Source organism: Lissotriton vulgaris, chromosome 9 (assembly GCF_964263255.1).
Source record: "Lissotriton vulgaris chromosome 9, aLisVul1.2, whole genome shotgun sequence".
Lineage (NCBI taxonomy): Eukaryota > Metazoa > Chordata > Amphibia > Caudata > Salamandridae > Lissotriton > Lissotriton vulgaris.
Window position 1 is genome coordinate 976,234,303 of NC_141697.1, and position 21,617 is coordinate 976,255,919.

At 44.4% G+C, this 21,617-nt stretch overlaps 1 protein-coding gene across 1 annotated transcript in view; it reads left to right on the forward strand.

Annotated features, from left to right (window-relative positions):
• Nucleotides 1–21,617, forward strand: part of FANCD2 (FA complementation group D2) — a 1,101,131-nt gene that overhangs the window by 302,030 nt on the left and 777,484 nt on the right. Inside the window, exon 22 of the mRNA XM_086938826.1 lies at nt 14,679–14,752. Within this exon, the coding sequence (XP_086794952.1) occupies nt 14,679–14,752 (74 nt within the window). The remainder of the gene's footprint in view (nt 1–14,678; nt 14,753–21,617) is intronic.

Consider the following 21,617-nt stretch of genomic DNA (forward strand, 5'->3'; position numbering starts at 1 on the left):
AGTATGCTGAAGTTCTGCAGGCACGCAACTTCAAAACATAGAGTGACCTGAATCGCTGTTGGGCTTTTTTTTCCTGTTTGCCTCTTTGCTATCAAGTGTACAACAGGAGCTTGCACCCTGATTGGCTGGCCACAACAAGAAGAGAAATGTTGCAGCAACATTGAAGGACACAGGTGAGGTAATATGAATTTTCATGATCAATTGTGTCCCCTATCGTAGACCCCAACGGCTCCATGTACGTGCTTCAAGTACATGTATGTTCCCTCCACTTCCAGCTATGAAGACGCAAATACATTTGCGTCCAACGTTAACATGTCCTTTTTCAGATCCACCATGAATGGGTCAGATGTTCCGTTCCTAAGTGTGCCTTGCCAACGTCTTTATATGGTGCACTTTTCATGTTTTACTAGCTCTGGCGAGTTAGGCCCTGATTCCTGCCATCGAGCCCTTTCTGCCTTCTGTCTCTGAAAGCTGCAGTCTGCTGCTTCCTGACCCTTGACTTACTCCCTGCGCGGCGAGCGGTGCCTGGCTCGGCCTGCTTGCCTGCCAGGACTGTATTCAGCCTTCAAGTTATCTGCTCCGCTCCTCGAAAATACATTCCTGTCTAGTAGTTTAGGAAAACATCCTTTCCAGCTGCAGAGCAAAGGGCCCGGCCTCACTGTCTCCATGCAAGTAATTCATAGCTCCCGTTACCATGGTAGGCCCATGGCCCCTCGCATCTCATGTAGACACGTAGTCGCATATGCACGCACTAGCAGTCAGTATAGAATAGCCTCTGCCCGAGAGACCTTTCCTTCTAGATAATACAGTTCCTCAAACACCAGATATTAGATATGATTTGGGATTAGGTTGTTCTGACACCCCAGACTTCTGTATCCTCATGTAGGGCTAAATGTCAAGTCCCCTTCACCCTCCAGTTCCACGTCAATTACACGTCATGCTGCTGCGCGCGCATCTCTGCCACATATTTCTGCTGACACTGCAGGATTCTCCTATGGATCCACCCACCTGTGATACGTTTCAAGTGACGTTGTCTAGCACACACCTCCGAGCACGCCCTCATGCACGCCTTCTGTTACGTACATATGTCCTTATCTCGTTTCTCTCAGCTGTTACGCCTCCTGGATATATCTCTACTGTAATGCATTGACTATATATATGATGTTCTGTTATTAAAGCATTGTACATGTCCATGTCCATTCCCTTCCTGAACCCTTGTGGTGATGGAACATGATACCTGGTTCGAACTAATTCCTTTTTAAGGAATAAAACCCCTTTTAAAACCTCAAATGCCACGGATTCTGTCTCTTATTTTTGACTGAGTTATTCTTATTGAACTTTACCGCATAAATTAAGTATAGGTAATTTAAATTTACCACATAATTGGCACCCGAATAGGGACCCCTCCCCCACCTTACGCGCCGGCGGTGCGTTGCAGGCCCGGTCCCCTGCCACAGCCGGACGGACAACTACGCATACCCGCAGGATTTCCTGTATCTCCCTCAGGCCAACGGAGGTGACTGAGGCTGCGATCGACACCCAGACGAGGCGGTGAGGAGTGCGGAGGATCCCGACCAGAGCCTAGCTGAGAGACCAAAGTCCGAGGTATTCAGAGGCCCACCAGTTCCGAAGTTCCGAAGTACCTACGTCACAAGTCGAGTCGAGTCCAGTCCGGTCCAGTCCAGTGTCGAGTTTCCGAGGCCTTCCGTTCCGTGCTTCCCGGTGAGTACTGTTGCTGGGGACGCATCTAGACGGGTGCATTAGTTTGTATCCGGTCAAGACGGGTGTGGGTACACAGACCCGGTCTGCGCTGTTTTAGCGGTGTATCTGTACTGTCTAGCAGTATATCCGGTCTGCACTGTTTAGCTGTGTATCTGTACTGTTTAGCAGTATATCGAGTATGCAGGTAGTTAGTTTTATTCTAGTTATTGTTGTTCGTTTTTCAAAATGTTTAAATGTGTTTTAATGTCGTGGTATGAGTGATTGTTCGATCTACATCAGGGGTCTCCAACCTTTTGTGTAGTGAGAGCTACTTCTGGTCCGTGAAAATTGTCGTGAGCTACTAAACCCCAAGCAACTCTCGCATTTTTCCGAGGGACTCCCCCACGCCAAATCTAATAGCTAAAAAGTGGGCAACATTTGCAAATTAGGTTTTAAACTGTAATGCAAAGACATTTTGAATAGTAGGAGATGTTTTTCAAGGTATGAAGACTAGTCTATTTGTGCTTGTAGCACGCAATGTTTGGCAATATCAGAAAAATTAACAATAAAAACCAGCCAATTAAATAAGCCCACAAATAGCCCAAAAACCACAGACAAGCATTGCCACAGCCCACCAGCCAAAAATATCGGCCCACAAACAGCTCAAAAAACAACCAATTCACTGATCTGTCAGGCCAGCTCTGCGGGTAGGGCCTGGTTTACCTGTAGGACATTCCCACCCCAAGACCTCTCAAGTGCAGTCCTATCAAATGGCGTCAGTCCCACCATGTAAATATGATTTAATAGCCAATCATGTTGCACATTTAATAATTGTGGCCATATACAAAGTGCATATTACAAACAGACATACTTTTCTGGCTCCTGGCAGGGTAGTCAGGGCATTATAGGTGAGGAAAAGTTTGTTTAAATTTAAAAACTACTCTTTTTACCCAATCATGTCAACTCTGTGATATAACCCACTGTAGATACCATCTTACCTGCTTTTCCGATCAAATATAAAGGTGACAGACTGAAAAGGCAGGTGATCTGGGCGTTCAATACAACTTGTACCACATGCACAAGCAGTTATTGAGCACAATGAAAAGCGTGGTGCCAGGGTGGGAAAGGCAGGGGGCATACAGTTGTACGCATATGTTGTGAACTCACGCCTTGCAACTTAATTGGAGGCCTGCCTGAAATAGTCTCTACTACTGTAACCTTGAGGCACTACATAGGTGATGTGGTCCACCTATGCTGACAGTTTAATTGAGTTTGGGCAAGCCGGTTTTAGTACACAAAGGGCAAGAGAAGACATGGGGGGCCCAAGTAATGGGCTACTATTGCAGACCTGAAATATAATAAGCCCAGGGATTGGGTTTCTTTCTATGACACACCGGAGATACTGGCTCCCTTTTCACCTCCTGACCTATGTAGAGGGCTCTGGTATTTTGAGACTCGATACATACAGCTGTCACACGCCTGAGCGGTCAGATGCTGGACTCTTCTGTTAATTCTTTGTTGGTCATGCATGAATGCAACCAACGCAGGTCCGGCTCTAGGACTGTGTGATTTATGACACCACACCAGGCCAGAGGGTGCCCCTTCACTTTGTAGGGTGCCACTCAATTGGGGGCGGTTAGGGGCTTGGTAGCAGACACCAAAAGCTAATTATTGCTTTCACGTTGCTTCACTGAAGTCTCGTGCTCGCCTTTCATTTCTGATACCAGGGCTTCAAGAGCAGTCCGGCTCCTTCAAGCACACTTATCAAGACGCTCTGGCATGGATGTTTACAGACGTCTGGAATTGAATATCAATCAGTGTGTGCCTGGTTCCATAACGTCAATGCTCTTTTCAAGCTGCACACCATGAAAAAATTGCTTCGAGTCTAATATGCTTTCTTGAAGATGTGGCATGGCGCATCATGAGAGCTGTCACAGGACTTAACGAGGTTCCATCAACGAGCTATGTTACTCTAAAACAGTGCACATTGGCATGATGTGTAGTCATTCTGTTTCATGCACAACGTTAAACAAAAGAGAAGCTTTGAATTGGTGTCCTTTGTTTAAGTGAGAAGAAACTGCTAGTAGTGAGAAAGTAAAACGCTATAAAACACACCACAAATGTAATTTTACTTTAGAATGTTACTGTGTTGTCTGTGAGCAGGAATTTGTTCATCATTTAAGATTGTGCCCTTTGACTTTGCCCCTACACCTAGTGCACGTACAGCAGGCCTCTTTCAGCTGCGCTGCAGGAATTCCGTCTGTCCCCGGGCACCCCGGGGCCTCTGCCTCCCTTTACAGATAACGGACTGTAGACCTGACTCCTTAGACCTGGCAGGCACAGAAGAGGCGTCCACCTGGCTGAGAAATCGCACTAATGATGTGAACTGAAGGGACTTTAATTGGTGTCCGCTGTGATAATTGCAGCACCTGTAGTGGAATACGATGTTGTGGGACATTTTCTCGCGTGCTGTACAGTAACACTGCCAGAGGTTAACTGTAAAACCAAGGCACAACTGAGGTGTTCATTAGGCACGCACATGGAAAGAAGCTGTAATTATTGTAGCGTTGTATGTAAAATTTACTTTTACCCGCATAAGTGTTGTGGATCCAGGCCCCAAGGTGTGCTCTCACGTCTTGCTTGCTGCTGATGATCGATAAGGTGGCAGGCTGCACTGGTGTAATGAGCAGATGGCGCAGTTCCCGGCAGTTCTGCTATGGAGGAAAAGGAAGGGGGCGCATAGTCGAGACGCTGATCTCCACGTAGAAGAGGAACGTCATCCTCTTCGGCCCAACCCACCTCAGCTAACTCAAAGCCAATCAGAGCTGCTGGTTTGGGTTAGGTCGGGAAACGCAGCCTGAAAAAAGCCTAAAAAGGCCAAACAACACCAAAGGGCTACTAAATTGAGCAGCAAGTGTAACGAGCTACTCACAGGGTCTCGGCGAGCTACTGGTAGCTCGCGATCGACCGGTTGGAGACCCCTGATCTACATTATTGTGTATATTGTATTAATTGTGTCCAAGTCCGAGTAAGTATCAAGTACCAAGTAGCACGGCTGAAACATGCCGATGTTCTCCAAACTAAGACAGATAGGAACTAGAAAAGGGATACTAGAGGAAGCTGTTCCCATTCCACCTAGGGACACTCCAGGGTACTTTATGTACCACAAACACGGCCTAGATGCTGTATTATATCTCGATTTATGGGTGGATTACACCAAAGATTTAGCAGAGAATCAGAGATGGCCTGCTGCTGGGACATGGGATGCCGATTGCATCATGAGAGTAGAAGAAGCATTATGGAAAAAGAAAGCCAGACAGTCACAGAAAGATGCCATTGAATTATGGCGTAAAGAATCACACAGACGGACAGAGAAAGCACTCAGAAAAGCAGAGAAAAGTAGAGAGGATTCAGACAAAGCCCGAGAAAACGTATTAGTTGAGGAGGGGATACGAGTAAAAGCAGAACAAGTAGACCGACAACGAAACACTCTTATGAATGGTATGTATCCTCTCCTGGCCGAGGGTTTACCTAAGGCCACTCCGGAAATACCGAAGGATCTGCCCCCTCCATTGCTCCCGACTAAAGTACGTCACAAGACCACAAAAGACATATTCCTTTCTTCCTATTTAGACGATGTAGCCCCCGAATATGTTAATATTCCGCCGCCACGCACACCACCTGCTGACGGCACTCCACCCGAGATAATCTACACCCACTTCCGCAACAACAAACTCCTCCTCCCGTTCCACATCCTGCGCCTGTTCCCCCACCCCTTCCTGCACCTATTCTCCCTACCATTAACCCACTAAATCCTTTTGGACCTGGCACCTCGGGAGGTGCAGCAGGAGGTTTTCAAACACCGCCACAAACACATCGATTGACTTATAGGGATTTAGCACAACAACGTACACCTCAAACAGCGAGTTACGACATACTTAAAGAGCCTCTTACAGATTGTAGATATGATCCAGTACCCGGTAAAGACGACAGAATGATGCTATCATCAGTACGTCTACGACGAGTTGCAAACTATTTAATGTTACTACCAGGAATGATTGATCATCTAGACAGAATATATCATTTTGTCCAAACGGGGGAAGGTCCTGAAAGTATTGGCGAGGCCATGGCATACCAGAAAGTTGACACTCAAAGAATGATATTACGTTTCTTCATAAACTGCTTGATAAGAGACCAAGATAGGCCTGGTGTAGACCAGGAAGAAATGAAAGCACTTAACAAATGGGGTCAGAATATAGCAGACGGAAAACATGATAAACAGAGTTGTATAGAAAATATGTACCGAAGGATCCGAAAAGCAGTAGAACAAATACATGAAAGAAGACAGCCTGAAAGAGAAATAGATACAGACAAGAATGAATCCTCGGAGGAGGAGGAACAACCAGAAACGACAACAGGAACATTGCAATTACCAGCTAGAGAAATGATAGCATATGTAGGTAAGGGAAGACCCTTTAGTAATTCAATACGTCCGGTACGTCCAGAAAGTAAGAGACTTTCAAGCTGCCATGTCAAACCCGAAGACGCCAGAACACCTATTTCAGGCTACCGATAAAATACTTCAAGAACGAATGGGGTACCATGTACTCGATTCCATGGATGAACAAGAATTAGCTAGGTCAGCAGTACAATGGGCTGACAGTTCCGATAAATATAATGATGACGGCTTAGCGCAGACCTTTTTGAACCTTTCCCCTGATGAACAGAAATTAGCTGGAATATACATGATTCAGCATCTCATTACGTTGTTCAAAGGCCAACATTCTGATCCAGGTCCCCTACCTGATATTTTAATAGAACTACTCTCGAATAGATGGAGAGGTCTAGGTACCGACTTAATTAAAGTAATTCTAGAACATCGACACAGATATAATGCTTTTCTGAATACACAGTTTGTTCCAGCTCCACCTCCAGAAAGAAAAATGTATTACATAGACAGACAGAATCCCTTGCGAGAAGTACATCCAGTTAGGAATGATGATAATACCTTTAGACGTGTGTTTGTGTACACGCCCATAACGAAAATGGAACTATTAGAAATGAAGAAATTAGTGCCCAGCCATGACAAAGATCCAGCAGGTTTCCACCGTGAAATAAAAGACATGTTACTCATGGGTGATTATACCTATCCTGACATCATGAAAATATTGAAAGTATTACTGCCTGCCGGTATTTACGAGAAACTGAAAGAAAAGGAATGGGAGGTGGGAGAGCAAAAGATTGATTGGGCTGAATTAGAGAACGAAGAAAATACTCGAACCCCAGGCCTAGGGCTTGGGGACAAAACTAAAGCATTACCAGGATTGTTAGTACAAGTATTGCCACGTTTGTTAGCAACGAAAAAGGAGGACTGGGATGCAATCTCAGCCTGTAAACAGAAACCCGATGAAGAAACTAGTGATTTTTATTCCCGATTCGAGAAATGTTTTGTTATTAATAGTGGCCTGAAACCAAGTAGTGAGTCATACCCACACCTTTTTGTATCAAAATTAGTCGAGAATTCCTTGCCCCAGGTTAAGAATCGTGTTCTGAAAGTCGAGAGCACATGGCAAGCTAATACCCCTTCACAAATGTTACAAATGTTACAGTACCACCAGAACAGAATTAGAGAAGAACATGATCACGAACAAAGACGTATGAAAGACACGAAAATGAAAATGTTAGTTGCTCAGTCAGTTCCAGCTGACGGTCAGAAAAAGGGCATGACACAGTCCAACAATTCAGCAGCTCCTGTTAAAGGGATATGCAACTATTGTAAACAGCCAGGTCACTATATAAACGATTGTGCAGTTTTGAAACATAACATAGCTACAGGTAAAACTAAAGAAAGACCGCGTCCTCCTAGACAGGACCAGGTCCAACAACAAGTACCACAGAATATCCAGCCTATGCAAGCTTCATAACAGACAGTACAGACCGTAGCAGTACCACAGCCACAGCCCATTGCCGCAACACAACATGCCACGCAACAGATGTACCAGTATGCACAAACAGATTATCCCGATTATCAGCGATACACATGAAATAGCCTAGAGAGGGAAGTTGGCTTGCCTCTTATTGAGGTTCCTGTAGATCAAGAAGGTCCTTATGTACATAGTCAAGTATTAGGAAAAGATAGAAAGTTTTTGATTGATACAGGGGCAAGCAGAACAACTATAAGTCATGACGAGGTTCCAGGGGCACCCCTCTCAGGCTCACAGAATGTTTCCCTTGGATTTTCAGGAAAGCCTATTGTTAATGAAGTATCGCAACCACTTCCCCTTGCAGTTGGTCCATTGACACGTACTACCGATTTATTACTAACGAAATCATGTCCAGAAAACTTGTTAGGTATCAAGACACTGAAGGCTCTAGGAGCTGTAATTTGCTGTTCTCCGGAAGGAGTAAGACTGTTTTTACGTGACTTTAAGGGTCACTATGTGTTGAGAGATATTGATCCCAGATTACAGAATGTTCCTGCACATTTATGGGCACAAGGCCCCACTGATGTAGGTTGTATGCACATTACACCATATCGAGTCACCCTCAGACCAGGAGTAGTCTTACCACGAATCCGACAATACAAGTTACCTCCAGATGCTGTAGCGGCTTTACTGAAAATCATTGACGAGCTCATTGCACAAGGAGTGGTTGTAGAAACCGACTCGAATCTATGTAACTCCCCCATCATTCCAATTCTTAAACGTACTGATCCAAATGCACCCCCAGTTTATCGATTAGTTATTGATTTGCGCGAATTGAATAAATGCATCGTACCACAGTATCCTGTGGTCCCAGATATCTCGTCTCTATTGACTGCCATTGATTCCGAAGCAACGTTCTTTACTGTAATTGATCTGAAGAACGCCTTCTTTAGTGTCCCAATTGATTCGGAAAGCCAATACCTTTTCGGATTCTGTTTAAATGGTCGAAGCTTCAAATTTGCACGCGCACCTCAAGGATTCACAGAAAGCCCCAGCATCTATAGCCAAGCACTGAAAAGACAACTAGACAGTATACACATGCCTGACAACACTGCCCTGTTACAGTACGTCGATGATCTGCTGATCACCGCCCGCAGCGAACCTGAATGTGAGCAAGCGTCACTGACGGTTTTACATTTCCTGGCTGACAAGGGACACAAGGTGTCCCCTTCGAAGCTGCAATTCTGTGTTCAGCAAGTTGTTTACCTTGGGCACTTGCTGTCCAAAGGGGGGAGACAGCTAACACCTGACCGCATCCAGTTAATTGTAAACATGTCACAACCCAAGACACAAAAGGAGGTACGAGCCTTTATAGGCCTCACTTCTTACTGTAGACAATGGATCCCTCAGTATGCATTCCTAGCGAAACCACTCATACAGTTGACAACCCAGGAGGCAGTGACATCGACTGCCCTCCCTTGGACTCAGGAACACACACAATCTTTTGACGACTTAAAGAAAGCCTTATGTCAAGCACCAGTTTTAGCGACACCATGTTACAGCAAGCCTTTTACACTTTTTGTCACAGAACGTGAAGGTACCGCCTTGTCAGTACTCACTCAGGATCAAGCAGGTTCACACAAACCGTGTGCTTATGTTTCTAGTACATTGGATCCAGTAGCCCAGGCTCTGCCTGCGTGCTTGAAATCAGTAGCAGCAACAGCTCTAGCGATCAGACAAAGTGATTCCATAGTGTTAGGACACCAATTGACAGTACAAGTTCCACACTCTGTGGAAGTTCTTTTAAACCGAACACAGACCCAGCACTTGACTATAGCACGACTGACAGGTTATGAATTGACATTGTTTCAGCCACACATAGAAATCAGACGTTGCAACACATTAAACCCTGCTACACTTTTGCCATTAAGTGAGACAGATCCATTGGCACATGATTGTATTGAAGTCATTACCATTACAACGAAACCCAGACAAGACTTGACAGACACCGCATTACCAGATCCAGACCTGACACTTTATGTGGATGGTTCATGCATGAGGACAAGTACAGGAGAATTAGTGGCCGCCTACGCAGTCACGACAGAAACTGAAGTCATAGAAATGAATTGTATTGAGACCCTGTCAGCTCAAGCAGCAGAGCTCATCGCTCTGACTCAAGCCTGTATTCAAGCCAAGAACAAGAGAGTTAACATATACACAGATTCACGCTATGCATTCGGAGTCGTACACGACTTCGGTGTCTTGTGGCGAGAGAGAGGTTTTTTGACCTCTCACAGAGCCAAAATTTAACACGGTCCCCTCATTCAAACTCTGTTAGATGCAATACATCTGCCTACAGCAATATCCATCATGAAGTGCAAGGCACATACGAAAGTCACAGATATAATTTCCCAGGGTAACGACCTGGCAGACCGAACAGCCAAGCATACAGCTCAGACTCAGACTCACACAACTGACCTGACAAAGACAATAGTCCAGACACCGACACATTGCATGACAGTTAAGGATCCCGCCCTAGATGTAATTGACATACAGACACATGCTACACCAGACGAAATCAAGAAATGGATTGAACTAGGAGGGATCCAGACAGATCAAGGATGGATGACGAAGGGAAAATCTACATGGTTTCTCCCTGACTCTATGGTCCAAGTTATCATTAACACAGTACACAGTCCTGCACATTTAGGAGAAAAAGCCATGTTAGACAGTATTCAAAACCTCTGGTTCAATAAACATTTACGAGCAGCAGCCAAACAGAAAGTGCGTACTTGCATGATCTGTTGTCAGTTCAACCCAGGTAAAAGCATTCCCGTAGAGCAAGGTGGATTTCATCCTCCCGATCACCCTTTTGAAGTCCTCCAGATGGATTATATCCAGATGGAACGTTGTCGAGGATTCAAATATGTCCTCGTAGTTGTATGTGCACTCTCCCGTTGGTCAGAAGCTTATCCAGTCCCAGATTACACTGCTCCGACCACTGCCAAGCAGCTGGTTCGTGAATTTTTCCCCAGATATGGTTTGCCCCGCATCGTATACTCCGATAACGGTCAGCCATTCTCGTCCGAGCTAATGAAGCAGGTATCTCTCCTGCTCGGCTACCAGTGTAAGTTCCACTGTGTCCGACATCCCGAGGCAGCAGGCCTCGTGGAACGCCATAATCAGACTCTGAAAATTCGCCTTGCCAAGATTTGTAGAGAGAAAGGGGTCGACTGGATAGTAGCTTTGCCAGTCGCACTCTTTTACATGAGAATGGTCGCACACTCCAGAACAGGGCTATCCCCGTACGAGGTGGTCTTTGGTAGGCCACCGAATATGTGGGGGACGCCTCTGCCTCGCAAAATTACCGATGTCGACTGTAATATGCTGACAGATTACCTTGCTTCTTTGATGTCTGCACTACAATCATGTCGTTCACAGGTTGCTGCAGCCTTTCCCGACAACACCGAGGTGAAGCCGCATGAAGTGGTTCCGGGAGACCTCGTCTACATTAGGAATTTCGACAGGAGAAGTCCGCTGGAGCCCCGCTGGCAAGCACCAAGACTAGTACTTTTGACCACAAGGACAGCGATAAAAGTCGAGGGCCGCAAGGGTTGGCTTCATTCGAGTCATATAAAAAAATGTTATGGACTAACGCCAGATCTAGCCTCCCAGCCCGGCCCTCCTCCACAGACTGACTCAAAACTCCCCTTGGTCGAGAAAACTTCTTCTCAAGAATATAAACTGAAATTAAGGTCTAGCAAGTCAGACAGTTTAATTGTTTAAGTCCTCCCCTAGGTGAATCGGTTAGACGTGTTTCTGACATGTATCCCCTAGACCCCAACAGAGAGAGAGATAGACAGAAACAGCTCAAGAAACGTGAATATTGTAAATCTCTTCGCAGTCACTGCATCGTGACACTATTGATTATGTTTTTTCTAAGTCTTATGATTATTGCTGCAAGTGTGCTGTTGCATGTATATTACCCTATTTTCAAGCGTGCACATTCTCCCTTCAATGTCACTGCCGAGCACTCTTTCAGTGAACTGCCCCCGCATGAATTATCTTACCGACTTGCGCTGCGCAGCAACACATTCATTAGTATGTTACATCACTCCCATCAGACCAGCAATGCTACCAATTGTTGGATATGTGGCCGACTCCCTCCCTATCAGAAATACAAGGGAGTTCTGCCCCTCTTCCCGTACCCGTTCACACACAATGGTTTCTGTGGTGCATGGTTTAGTTTAATGAACTCTCTAGATTCCAATTCCGTAGTTTACCAGGGCAACTGGGTATGGGGAAATCTGAACACAGTTCTGCATAAAGTATGTTTCCCTGACAAGGAGGGTCTACCAAAAAGGACAGGGACTGATCTAAAAAATGAAGTATATGGATTAGGTAACTTTACACTTAACCTCATGATTCTGAATGTTGAATCCGAAACCGAACCAGTCTTGCCTGCTATGTCCGTACTACCAGTCAAAGGTGAATTATGTGTCAGAAAGAATGGTTCAGTACACCTGGGTCATAGTAAATGTACTACTGTGATCGAATTCAGTGATAAGGGCAAGTCTACATTTAAAGCTTCACGTCATTCTTACTTCATTTGTGGTCATACCGCATATATACGTTTACCTCTAGATTGGGATGGCACCTGTTACATTGCATTCCTTCTGCCACCTGTTTTCCTAGCCCCTCCTGATTACCATAGGGACACCCATCTAGTACACAATAGACCACAGAGAGATCTCCCGATTGTCGACTACACTGAAACGGCATGGGAACAATATACAGATTTCAATAAAGGTTTCTTTCCCTACTTAGGTGCTGTCTTTAATAGTAAATTGATACGAAAATTAACCAGAACCCTCGAAGCAGTAGTGAATGAAACTACTTCCGCCCTAGGTAACTTAACAGAGGAGCAGTCTGCTATGCGGATTGTTCTTCAAAATCGTCTCGTCCTTGACGTCATCCTGGCCGATGGGGGCGGAGCCTGTAGAGTCATCGGATCGAGCTGCTGTGTTTTCATTCCAGAAAACGCGCCATCAGTATACAGAGCCATAACCCGTCTTCACAAGATTGCAAGTCAGATACACCAGAATCCAGGCACCTGGACTTGGTCCGGTTGGTTCTGGAGCGTATTGTCAGCCTGGGGATGGAAGGTCCTATCCTTCCTAGGTATTGCCCTTCTCATAGTATTCAGTTGCTGCCTATGTCTGCAATGTGGGCCAGCGATTTGCGGCCTGTGCGCCACATCATGTATTCCTCATTCAAGTCCTCATTCAAAACGCCGTAAGAAGAAAGAAGAGCAAATGATGTTACATGAACAGATTGATAGATTAATGAGGATTGATATATCATGAAGGGTCCGTAGGGGACAAGGAGGGAATGAGGTAATATGAATTTTCATGGTCAATTGTGTCCCCTATCATAGACCCCAACGGCTCCATGTACGTGCTTCAAGTACATGTATGTTCCCTCCACTTCCAGCTATGAAGACGCAAATACATTTGCGTCCAACGTTAACATGTCCTTTTTCAGATCCACCATGAATGGGTCAGATGTTCCGTTCCTAAGTGTGCCTTGCCAACGTCTTTATATGGTGCACTTTTCATGTTTTACTAGCTCTGGCGATTTAGGCCCTGATTCCTGCCATCGAGCCCTTTCTGCCTTCTGTCTCTGAAAGCTGCAGTCTGCTGCTTCCTGACCCTTGACTTACTCCCTGCGCGGCGAGCGGTGCCTGGCTCGGCCTGCTTGCCTGCCAAGACTGTATTCAGCCTTCAAGTTATCTGCTCCGCTCCTCGAAAATACATTCCTGTCTAGTAGTTTAGGAAAACATCCTTCCCAGCTGCAGAGCAAAGGGCCCGGCCTCACTGTCTCCATGCAAGTAATTCATAGCTCCCGTTACCATGGTAGGCCCATGGCCCCTCGCATCTCATGTAGACACGTAGTCGCATACGCACGCACTAGCAGTCAGTATAGAATAGCCTCTGCCCGAGAGACCTTTCCTTCTAGATAATACAGTTCCTCAAACACCAGATATTAGATATGATTTGGGATTAGGTTGTTCTGACACCCCAGACTTCTGTCTCCTCATGTAGGGCTAAATGTCAAGTCCCCTTCACCCTCCAGTTCCACGTCAATTACACGTCATGCTGCTGCGCGCGCATCTCTGCCACATATTTCTGCTGACATTGCAGGATTCTCCTATGGATCCACCCACCTGTGATACGTTTCAAGTGACGTTGTCTAGCACACACCTCCGAGCACACCCTCATGCACGCCTTCTGTTACGTACATATGTCCTTATCTCGTTTCTCTCAGCTGTTACGCCTCCTGCATCTATCTCTACTGTAATGCATTGACTATATATATGATGTTCTGTTATTAAAGCATTGTACATGTCCATGTCCATTCCCTTCCTGAACCCTTGTGGTGATGGAACATGATACCTGGTTCGAACCAATTCCTTTTTAAGGAATAAAACCCCTTTTAAAACCTCAAATGCCACGGATTCTGTCTCTTATTTTTGACTGAGTTATTCTTATTGAACTTTACCGCATAAATTAAGTATAGGTAATTTAAATTTACCACACAGGGACTCCGTATAGGGGGACGCGTTGTGGTACCTTGACCATATGGGTGGCTGACCCCCAGGGCCATTGCTGGGAACGGATTGAGGGGGAGTTTGGGGGCTGGGAAAGTTAATAACATTTTACTTTTTGTTAAAAAAAAACCTGGAAATTCACTGGAAAAAAAGGAAAAAGTGGAATTTAGTTGTGTGGTAAAAATATTTTATTTTGCATTAAAAGAAAAACAAAAGCAGAAATTCACTCAAAAGACCATGAGTTAAAGTAACATTTTAATCAAAAATGACATCATTGATGACATCACTATATACAAGTACGCAAGTTAAAGTTACTTCATTTAACTATCCAACCTTTGTGGAAAGGTGGTGTACAAAATAATACCCAGTAATCAATGCCATTTGAGTTTATGTAATTATTAACTTTATCTTTACTTAATCAGTTGATTGTTTATGTATTCCAGGACTGGATTGGAAAAACTGTGGTGGAGGATTTCCAGGCGGACTTTGTGGTAGATTTGGAACCCTCTGTTAAAGGGTATGTAACTTTAGAATTTCTGCTTTCATAAGGCGTCCATGTAAATGTCTGTGAGAGAATGTTAACTGCATACTTTGCTGTCATTTGACAGACAGTCTCTCGATGATTCGCTCCACTTGGGAATTGACAACAACACTGGTTGTGCTTTCCTCCCAGTCATGCATTGTACAAATGATTCCTCTTGTTTGACTGCTCAAACTACGCAGTGTTTACAGTTTAAGAAAGCTTGGTAGTTGGCACCATGTGATTTTATAATGTAGCACATAGGTGCTTGCCATAACTATTTGAAAATGTCTTTATTTAATTCTCTTCCAGGGGATACTCATCAATAATCATAAGCACTGAATAGTTCCGCCCACATGCGGGGACCCTGGAGCAATAGCCAAAAATATGCACATATATCTACATATATCTACATATATATATATATATATATATATATATATATATATATATATATATCACGCTCCAATTCCTCCTCGCATAAGAGAAAGACGACAGCACTCGGGGGGTTACTTTTCGAAAAAGTGCAGGTTTATTTATTTCTTGCAGGCACCCTCCACAAACGCGTTTCGGCGTGCTGCCTTCGTCAGTGTGGCATATATATATATATATATATATATATATCAAACAATTTCCACCACTTCCGGCGAGCGGCGAGGAAGGAACTCAAACCACCACAGCGAGTCAGGCAAGATGCAGATTTTATTTGCGTTTCTTTTCCAGCCTGCAACGACGCGTTTCGGGCTTCAAGAGCCCTTGATCACATTCAGCAAATATCGCGACCGTTTAAAGTTTTATACGTTTTTTCAACACCAAATGTACACCCCCCCCTGCACTGCATGGTCAGTAGGTCACATGATTAATAAACATGATAAAAAGACTATCACATGGATCTACGTCTTTCCCAGGTTAATTTACAAAAATATATATTTTTGATTAAAAGTGATGTTTTACTAACTGCTTAAATGCAGGTTTGAACAATTATTATGGCATAGTGGTTTTGTAATATGCAAATGTGAGGACCACTGGTATATGGCATCAGGCTTTAAATGACAGGTTAAATCCATTTATAAAGTTTTTGCCCGCTATCGGTCATTTATACAGCCTCCTAAAAAAATATATATTTGCTTAAACCACTAGTATATGCCATATGTACATTACATCCTGCAATCATGTGCTCAAAATCAGAATAATGCGAGTACTGTTAAACCATGACAGATTTCCAACAAATTTCGACATAAAGTGCTTCCTGTGATAATAGTGCAAAAAGAAAAATTGATAAAAAATGTGTTCGGCGTGTAATAAATACTCACTAAACTGGTCAATTAAAATTTCTATAGTCATACATTACTATGCATACATAAACATACAGTATTGTAAAATTCATTATTGCAATCGATATTTGCCAGTGTATGTCTTACATCTGGAATGAAGTTAGATACCATATGTTATGTTTTGTCAAAAGTAAGTATAGGCTATTCTGAGGACAGGAGGGATTCATGGGAGCTGACATGGTAGAGGGAATGAACATAGTTTGTAATTGGGCAGAAATTTCAGTGCAAAGATAGCTGCATCTTATGCCAAAACTTATGGGCACAATGTTTTTCTATAGATATGTATACATATCCTCCGAATTATTAAGGCCCCTAGGCCACTTGCTGTCTAGTTCCAGTATAAACTTGGTCTCCAGCTGTCTAAGCTTTCTCTCTCTGTTTCCGCCGCGTTTAGATTTTGGGACTGCGGCGATAACAAAATAAGAAAGACAATTAATGTCTTTGTTGTGGCATTTGGCAAAATGCCTAGCCACCGGATAGGTAGCATCATTGTGGAGAATGGCCCTCAGATGTTGAAGGATCCTGACATGCACCTGTAGCTTTGTGCTTCCCACATAATTTAAACCACAGGTGCATGTCAGGATATAGACTGCAAAGCCCGTTTTACAGTTGAAATTCCCCTTGATGGACACAGGGGATGTATTGAAGGGGGTCTCATATGTAGATTTGTTGCAGCCAAATTTACAAGTGGAACATTTTTTAAACCCCTTCGTGGGTTGAAGCCATATTGTCGGTTTTCTGGTTTCTAGTGAACTTTTATCCAGATCATTGCCCATGGATCTTCCCTTTCTAAAAGTTACAGCAGGGGGAATATATAGTCTCTCGCCCAGAGTACTGTCAGTGAGGACAATCGGCCAATGTTTGTGGATAATTGACCTGATTTTCCTTTCCTGATGTGAGTAGGTCAAGATTAATCTGGGATTGTCACTGATGGTGTTTTCAGTAGTGGATTGGTCCGAGTCATCTTTGAACAGGCTGCTTCTAGGGCGTTCTTCTGCTCTATGAATGGCTGTATTAATGATTTTGTTACTGTAGCCTCTTACCCTGAGTCTTGTGCGCATATTGTCAACACATTGTTTGAAGTCATCCTCATCGCTGCAAATACGTTTAAGTCGTAAGACCTCTCCGTATGGTATGCTAGCGATGAGGTGTTTCGGATGTGAGCTATTTGCATGCAATGTAATATTGCCCGCCGTGCTCTTCCTGTGTAAGGTGCTCTGTATAGAGTTGTTAACAATTCTTAACTTCACATCCAAAAATTCTATTTCCGAAGTGTGAATGTGGGAAGTGAAAGTCAGGTTAAGATCATTTTTATTGATGCTGTCAACGAAACATTGTGCGGATACTGTGTCTCCGCGCCAAATGATGAAAACATCGTCGATGTATCGAAGATACAACATCACATGTTGATCTACAACCTGCATATATTCATGCTTAAGGGCCTGCTCCTCCCACCAGCCTACGTGTAAACACGCATAGCTGGGGGAAAAGCAGGCCCCCATAGCAACTCCCCTGCTCTGTTTATATAAGATGTTATTAAACAGGAAAAAATTGTTATGTAGGCACCAATTAATGAGCTCTACAATCACCTTGTTGTGCGCATACATTTCAATGGGTCTAGTGGATAAGAAATGTTTAACTGCAGCTAGTCCATGCGTATGATTAATGCTGGTATATAAGGATTCTATGTCTAAGGTCATTAGACATAGATCATCAGACCAATCCACATGTTTGATTTTTGTAAGGAAATCACCAGTATCTTTTACATAACTTGGGAGCAATTTGACCAAATCCTGTAAGAAATGGTCGATGTATTGACCAATATTCTCGCTAGCACTATTAATGGCGGAAATGATAGGTCTGCCAGGTACAGGTATTACCTGTTTATGTATCTTAGGAATAAGATACAAAACCGGTAAGACCGGATGTTCTTTATACAGAAATTTACTCTCCTCATTGGAAAGCAAACCTTCCCTTCTCCATTGAGCTATCATTTTTTGTACCAATAGTCTAGCATTATCATATTCTTTGGAGGTGGTTTTTTGGTAACATTGTGTGTTGCCCAGTTGTTTTTCAGCTTCCTCTATGTACTGTTTTTTAGGCCATAACACAAGGTTGCCTCCTTTATCGGACTTTTTTATCACGATATTACAATTGTCACCAAGTTTTTTAACCAATTTGTTGTATGCAATTCTCCTGAACATAGCACCTCGATGATATTTGTTCTTTTTAGTGCTAACATTTAGCTGTTTGAGATCTCTTACGACCATATCATGGTAGGTGTCAATGGAGTCTTTTGGCATTAGGGGTACAAATTTAGATTTATTTCTAAAAGGACTCAAGCCCGCCCCCTGTTGGACAAAGTCAATTTTTCGCAATCTGTCTTGGGTAGATACATCAATAGGGTCAAGAGTTTGACTGTTGGGCTCCTCTTCCTCTAGAAGATCGTGCATAGTTACTACCCCCCCAACATCTGCGGCCTGTAAGAATGGAGTTTCCCCACTTTCTTGCACACTATTATCAGACACATGATTTTGATTTTTGTCTGCTTTTAATGCATAATGTTTCATAAGTTTGAGTTTTCGTATAAAACAGAAAACATCAATTCTAGTGCGTGCATAGTCAAAATTCTCTCCAGGACAAAAGTTCTATAAGTTTATATATATATATATATATATATATATATATATACACAGCCTGAAAACATATCACTAGGCTTAAAACTGCCATCATTGCATTGTAAATCTTTTACATTTGAAACAATAAAGCCATATAAGTCATAATATCCATATGATATATGTAAAGAAAACTGCCCTGAGTTTGCTTTGAAACACACAACCTTTATTTTCAAAGGTAAAAATCAAGACCATAGAGGCAGATTAGCCTAGAAAGGCTGTATAGAAAACAATTCGAAAATTGGCACCATACCTTTAAGACCTCCAGGAACCCCCCAGGCTCCCATCATGCACCACAGGTGACAGTTAGGTCAGTTCTTCTTTCCGGCTCCTTCTGTGAGGATCCTGGAGCATTAAGCTTGCCAGTTAATGATTTTTTTATCACTCTTTTCTGGTTTAAAGTGAACTTTTTTGGTTTCACTCGACGTCTCTAGTACTTAGCTTACTAATACTACTATTTTTTTCGACTTTTGGCTATTTTTTTTTCCTGTCATAATGCAGGCCTTATTTAATAAGTGCCCGACCTGTGGAAAAAAGATGGCTAAGTAAGACCCTCACTCGGGCTGTATTGCTTGTCTACCTTCATCTCACAAGCCAGACCAGTGTTACCACTGCAGCAAGTTTTCAAAAAGAACCCTTAGGGAAAGGGAGAAGATTAAGCTGCACTCCATGCAGGAGAGAGGAAAAGAAACAGCAAGTGGGCGAGAAGAACATCCTTTAAGGAAGCCCTCCTCTCAACCAAGGTTGGAGCGCAAAGAAAAAGGTGAGAAAAGGAGATATCGGTGTCAGATCGACATCCAAAATACCTTTGTGCTCTGAGTCGGCGTCGAAATCGACGTTGCAACGTCCTTCGCCATCGAAACATCTGACTTCAGGTGAAAAGTCTCATAAGACGAAGTCGACACCAACGCGTAGGCGGTCCAAGCCTGGCTCGCCCATGACGTCAAGAGGCCGGGGCTCGACGTCGACACATCGTCGAAGCCCGCCGTCGAGAGGGACCGTGGCGACGTCGAGATCACTGCTGACGACGAGAGGTCCAATTGCATCGACGTCGAGCTGAACACGGAGGGCTTTGGCACCAGTGAGACACAGGCATTCGACATCGAGACACATGGCGTTGACGCATCCGTCGCCAAGAAGGTCGATGTCGAGTAGGTCACCGTCGAGGAGATCGATGTCGAGATCTCAAAAAACACCCTCTGTGTCTAGAAGATCATGATCATGATCTAGGTCGATGTCGAGGAGGTCGGTGTTGGGGAGATCACACTCCAATAAGGGGTCTCCACCTGTAAAGAGACCTAGGGCAACGTCGAGAGACCGCTCGACGCGGGACGCCCAGGTGGTGACGTCAAGGAGTGCCTCTTCCTCTCCAGGGCTTCAGATAGTTCAAGTCACTCCTGAGCCATCACCAGCACCGTCTCTAGCCCCTCCAACAAATATCTCCACGAGATGGCTAGGGGACATAAGAGAGTGGAAGATCCGCAGGATTACAAGACTGACACTTTCCTCTACAAGGTCCAGATCGCATATAATTCAGTCAGTACACTCATCTGAAAGACATGAGCGACATGCCACTCCGCAAAGGTCCCCATCTTTAAGAAGGCGCTCATCACTTTCTCCTAGGAGTCAGGAATCCAGATCTTGACACCCCTCTCCTAGAAGAAGGAGCCATAGATCTTCTTTGTGGTCTTCAGACTCCAAGGCCGATTACTCTCCTACACTTTCTTCCTCTCCTCCGAGTAGAATATCACCCATTGATGATATCCTGACCTTCAATGAGTTTCTCTGTCGAGGGGCTGCGAAGCTTCAAATTGAAATGCCTGTTTCCACCACCAAGACATCAGTCAAATTTGAAACACTACACCAAAGGTCTTCCTCTAGACCATTGCTTCCCCTAGTGCCTGGTCTGCTAGAGCCTGCTCTGCAAAAATTCCTTACTCCAGCATCGGTGGCGGCGACCCCATCTCGGATCACTAAAAAGTATAAGGCTCCTGAGAACGACCCCCTCTTTCTGTGGGCTGACCCTCCACTGGACTTTTTAAAACTTGTATCTGTAATATTGTGTTTTATCAGGTATTCTCACTTACCTGCATCACTTGGCTTTCTCAAACAGCGCTACTCGCTGCAACGATCCCCGCCATTCCCGAGGGCGAGGCGAGACACGCCCCCTCGGCTGGCCACGCCCCCCGCCATACCTACTAATAGAGCGCGCCGCTCTACAGCGTCGCATTAAAGATTGGCTCCTGAGGCGGAAAGCTGGGAGCAGGGCTATTCACTTTTTTAAAACTTGTATCTGTAATATTGTGTTTTATCAGGTATTCTCACTTACCTGCATCACTTGGCTTTCTCAAACAGCGCTACTCGCTGCAACGATCCCCGCCATTCCCGAGGGCGAGGCGAGACACGCCCCCTCGGCTGGCCACGCCCCCGCCATACCTACTAATAGAGCGCGCCGCTCTACAGCGTCGCATTAAAGATTAGCTCCTGAGGCGGAAAGCCGGGAGCAGGGCTATTCACTTTTTTAAAACTTGTATCTGTAATATTGTGTTTTATCAGGTATTCTCACTTACCTGCATCACTTGGCTTTCTCAAACAGCGCTACTCGCTGCAACGATCCCCGCCATTCCCGAGGGCGAGGCGAGACACGCCCCCTCGGCTGGCCACGCCCCCCGCCATACCTACTAATAGAGCGCGCCACTCTACAGCGTCGCATTAAAGATTGGCTCCTGAGGCGGAAAGCCGGGAGCAGGGCTATTCACTTTTTTAAAACTTGTATCTGTAATATTGTGTTTTATCAGGTATTCTCACTTACCTGCATCACTTGGCTTTCTCAAACAGCGCTACTCGCTGCAA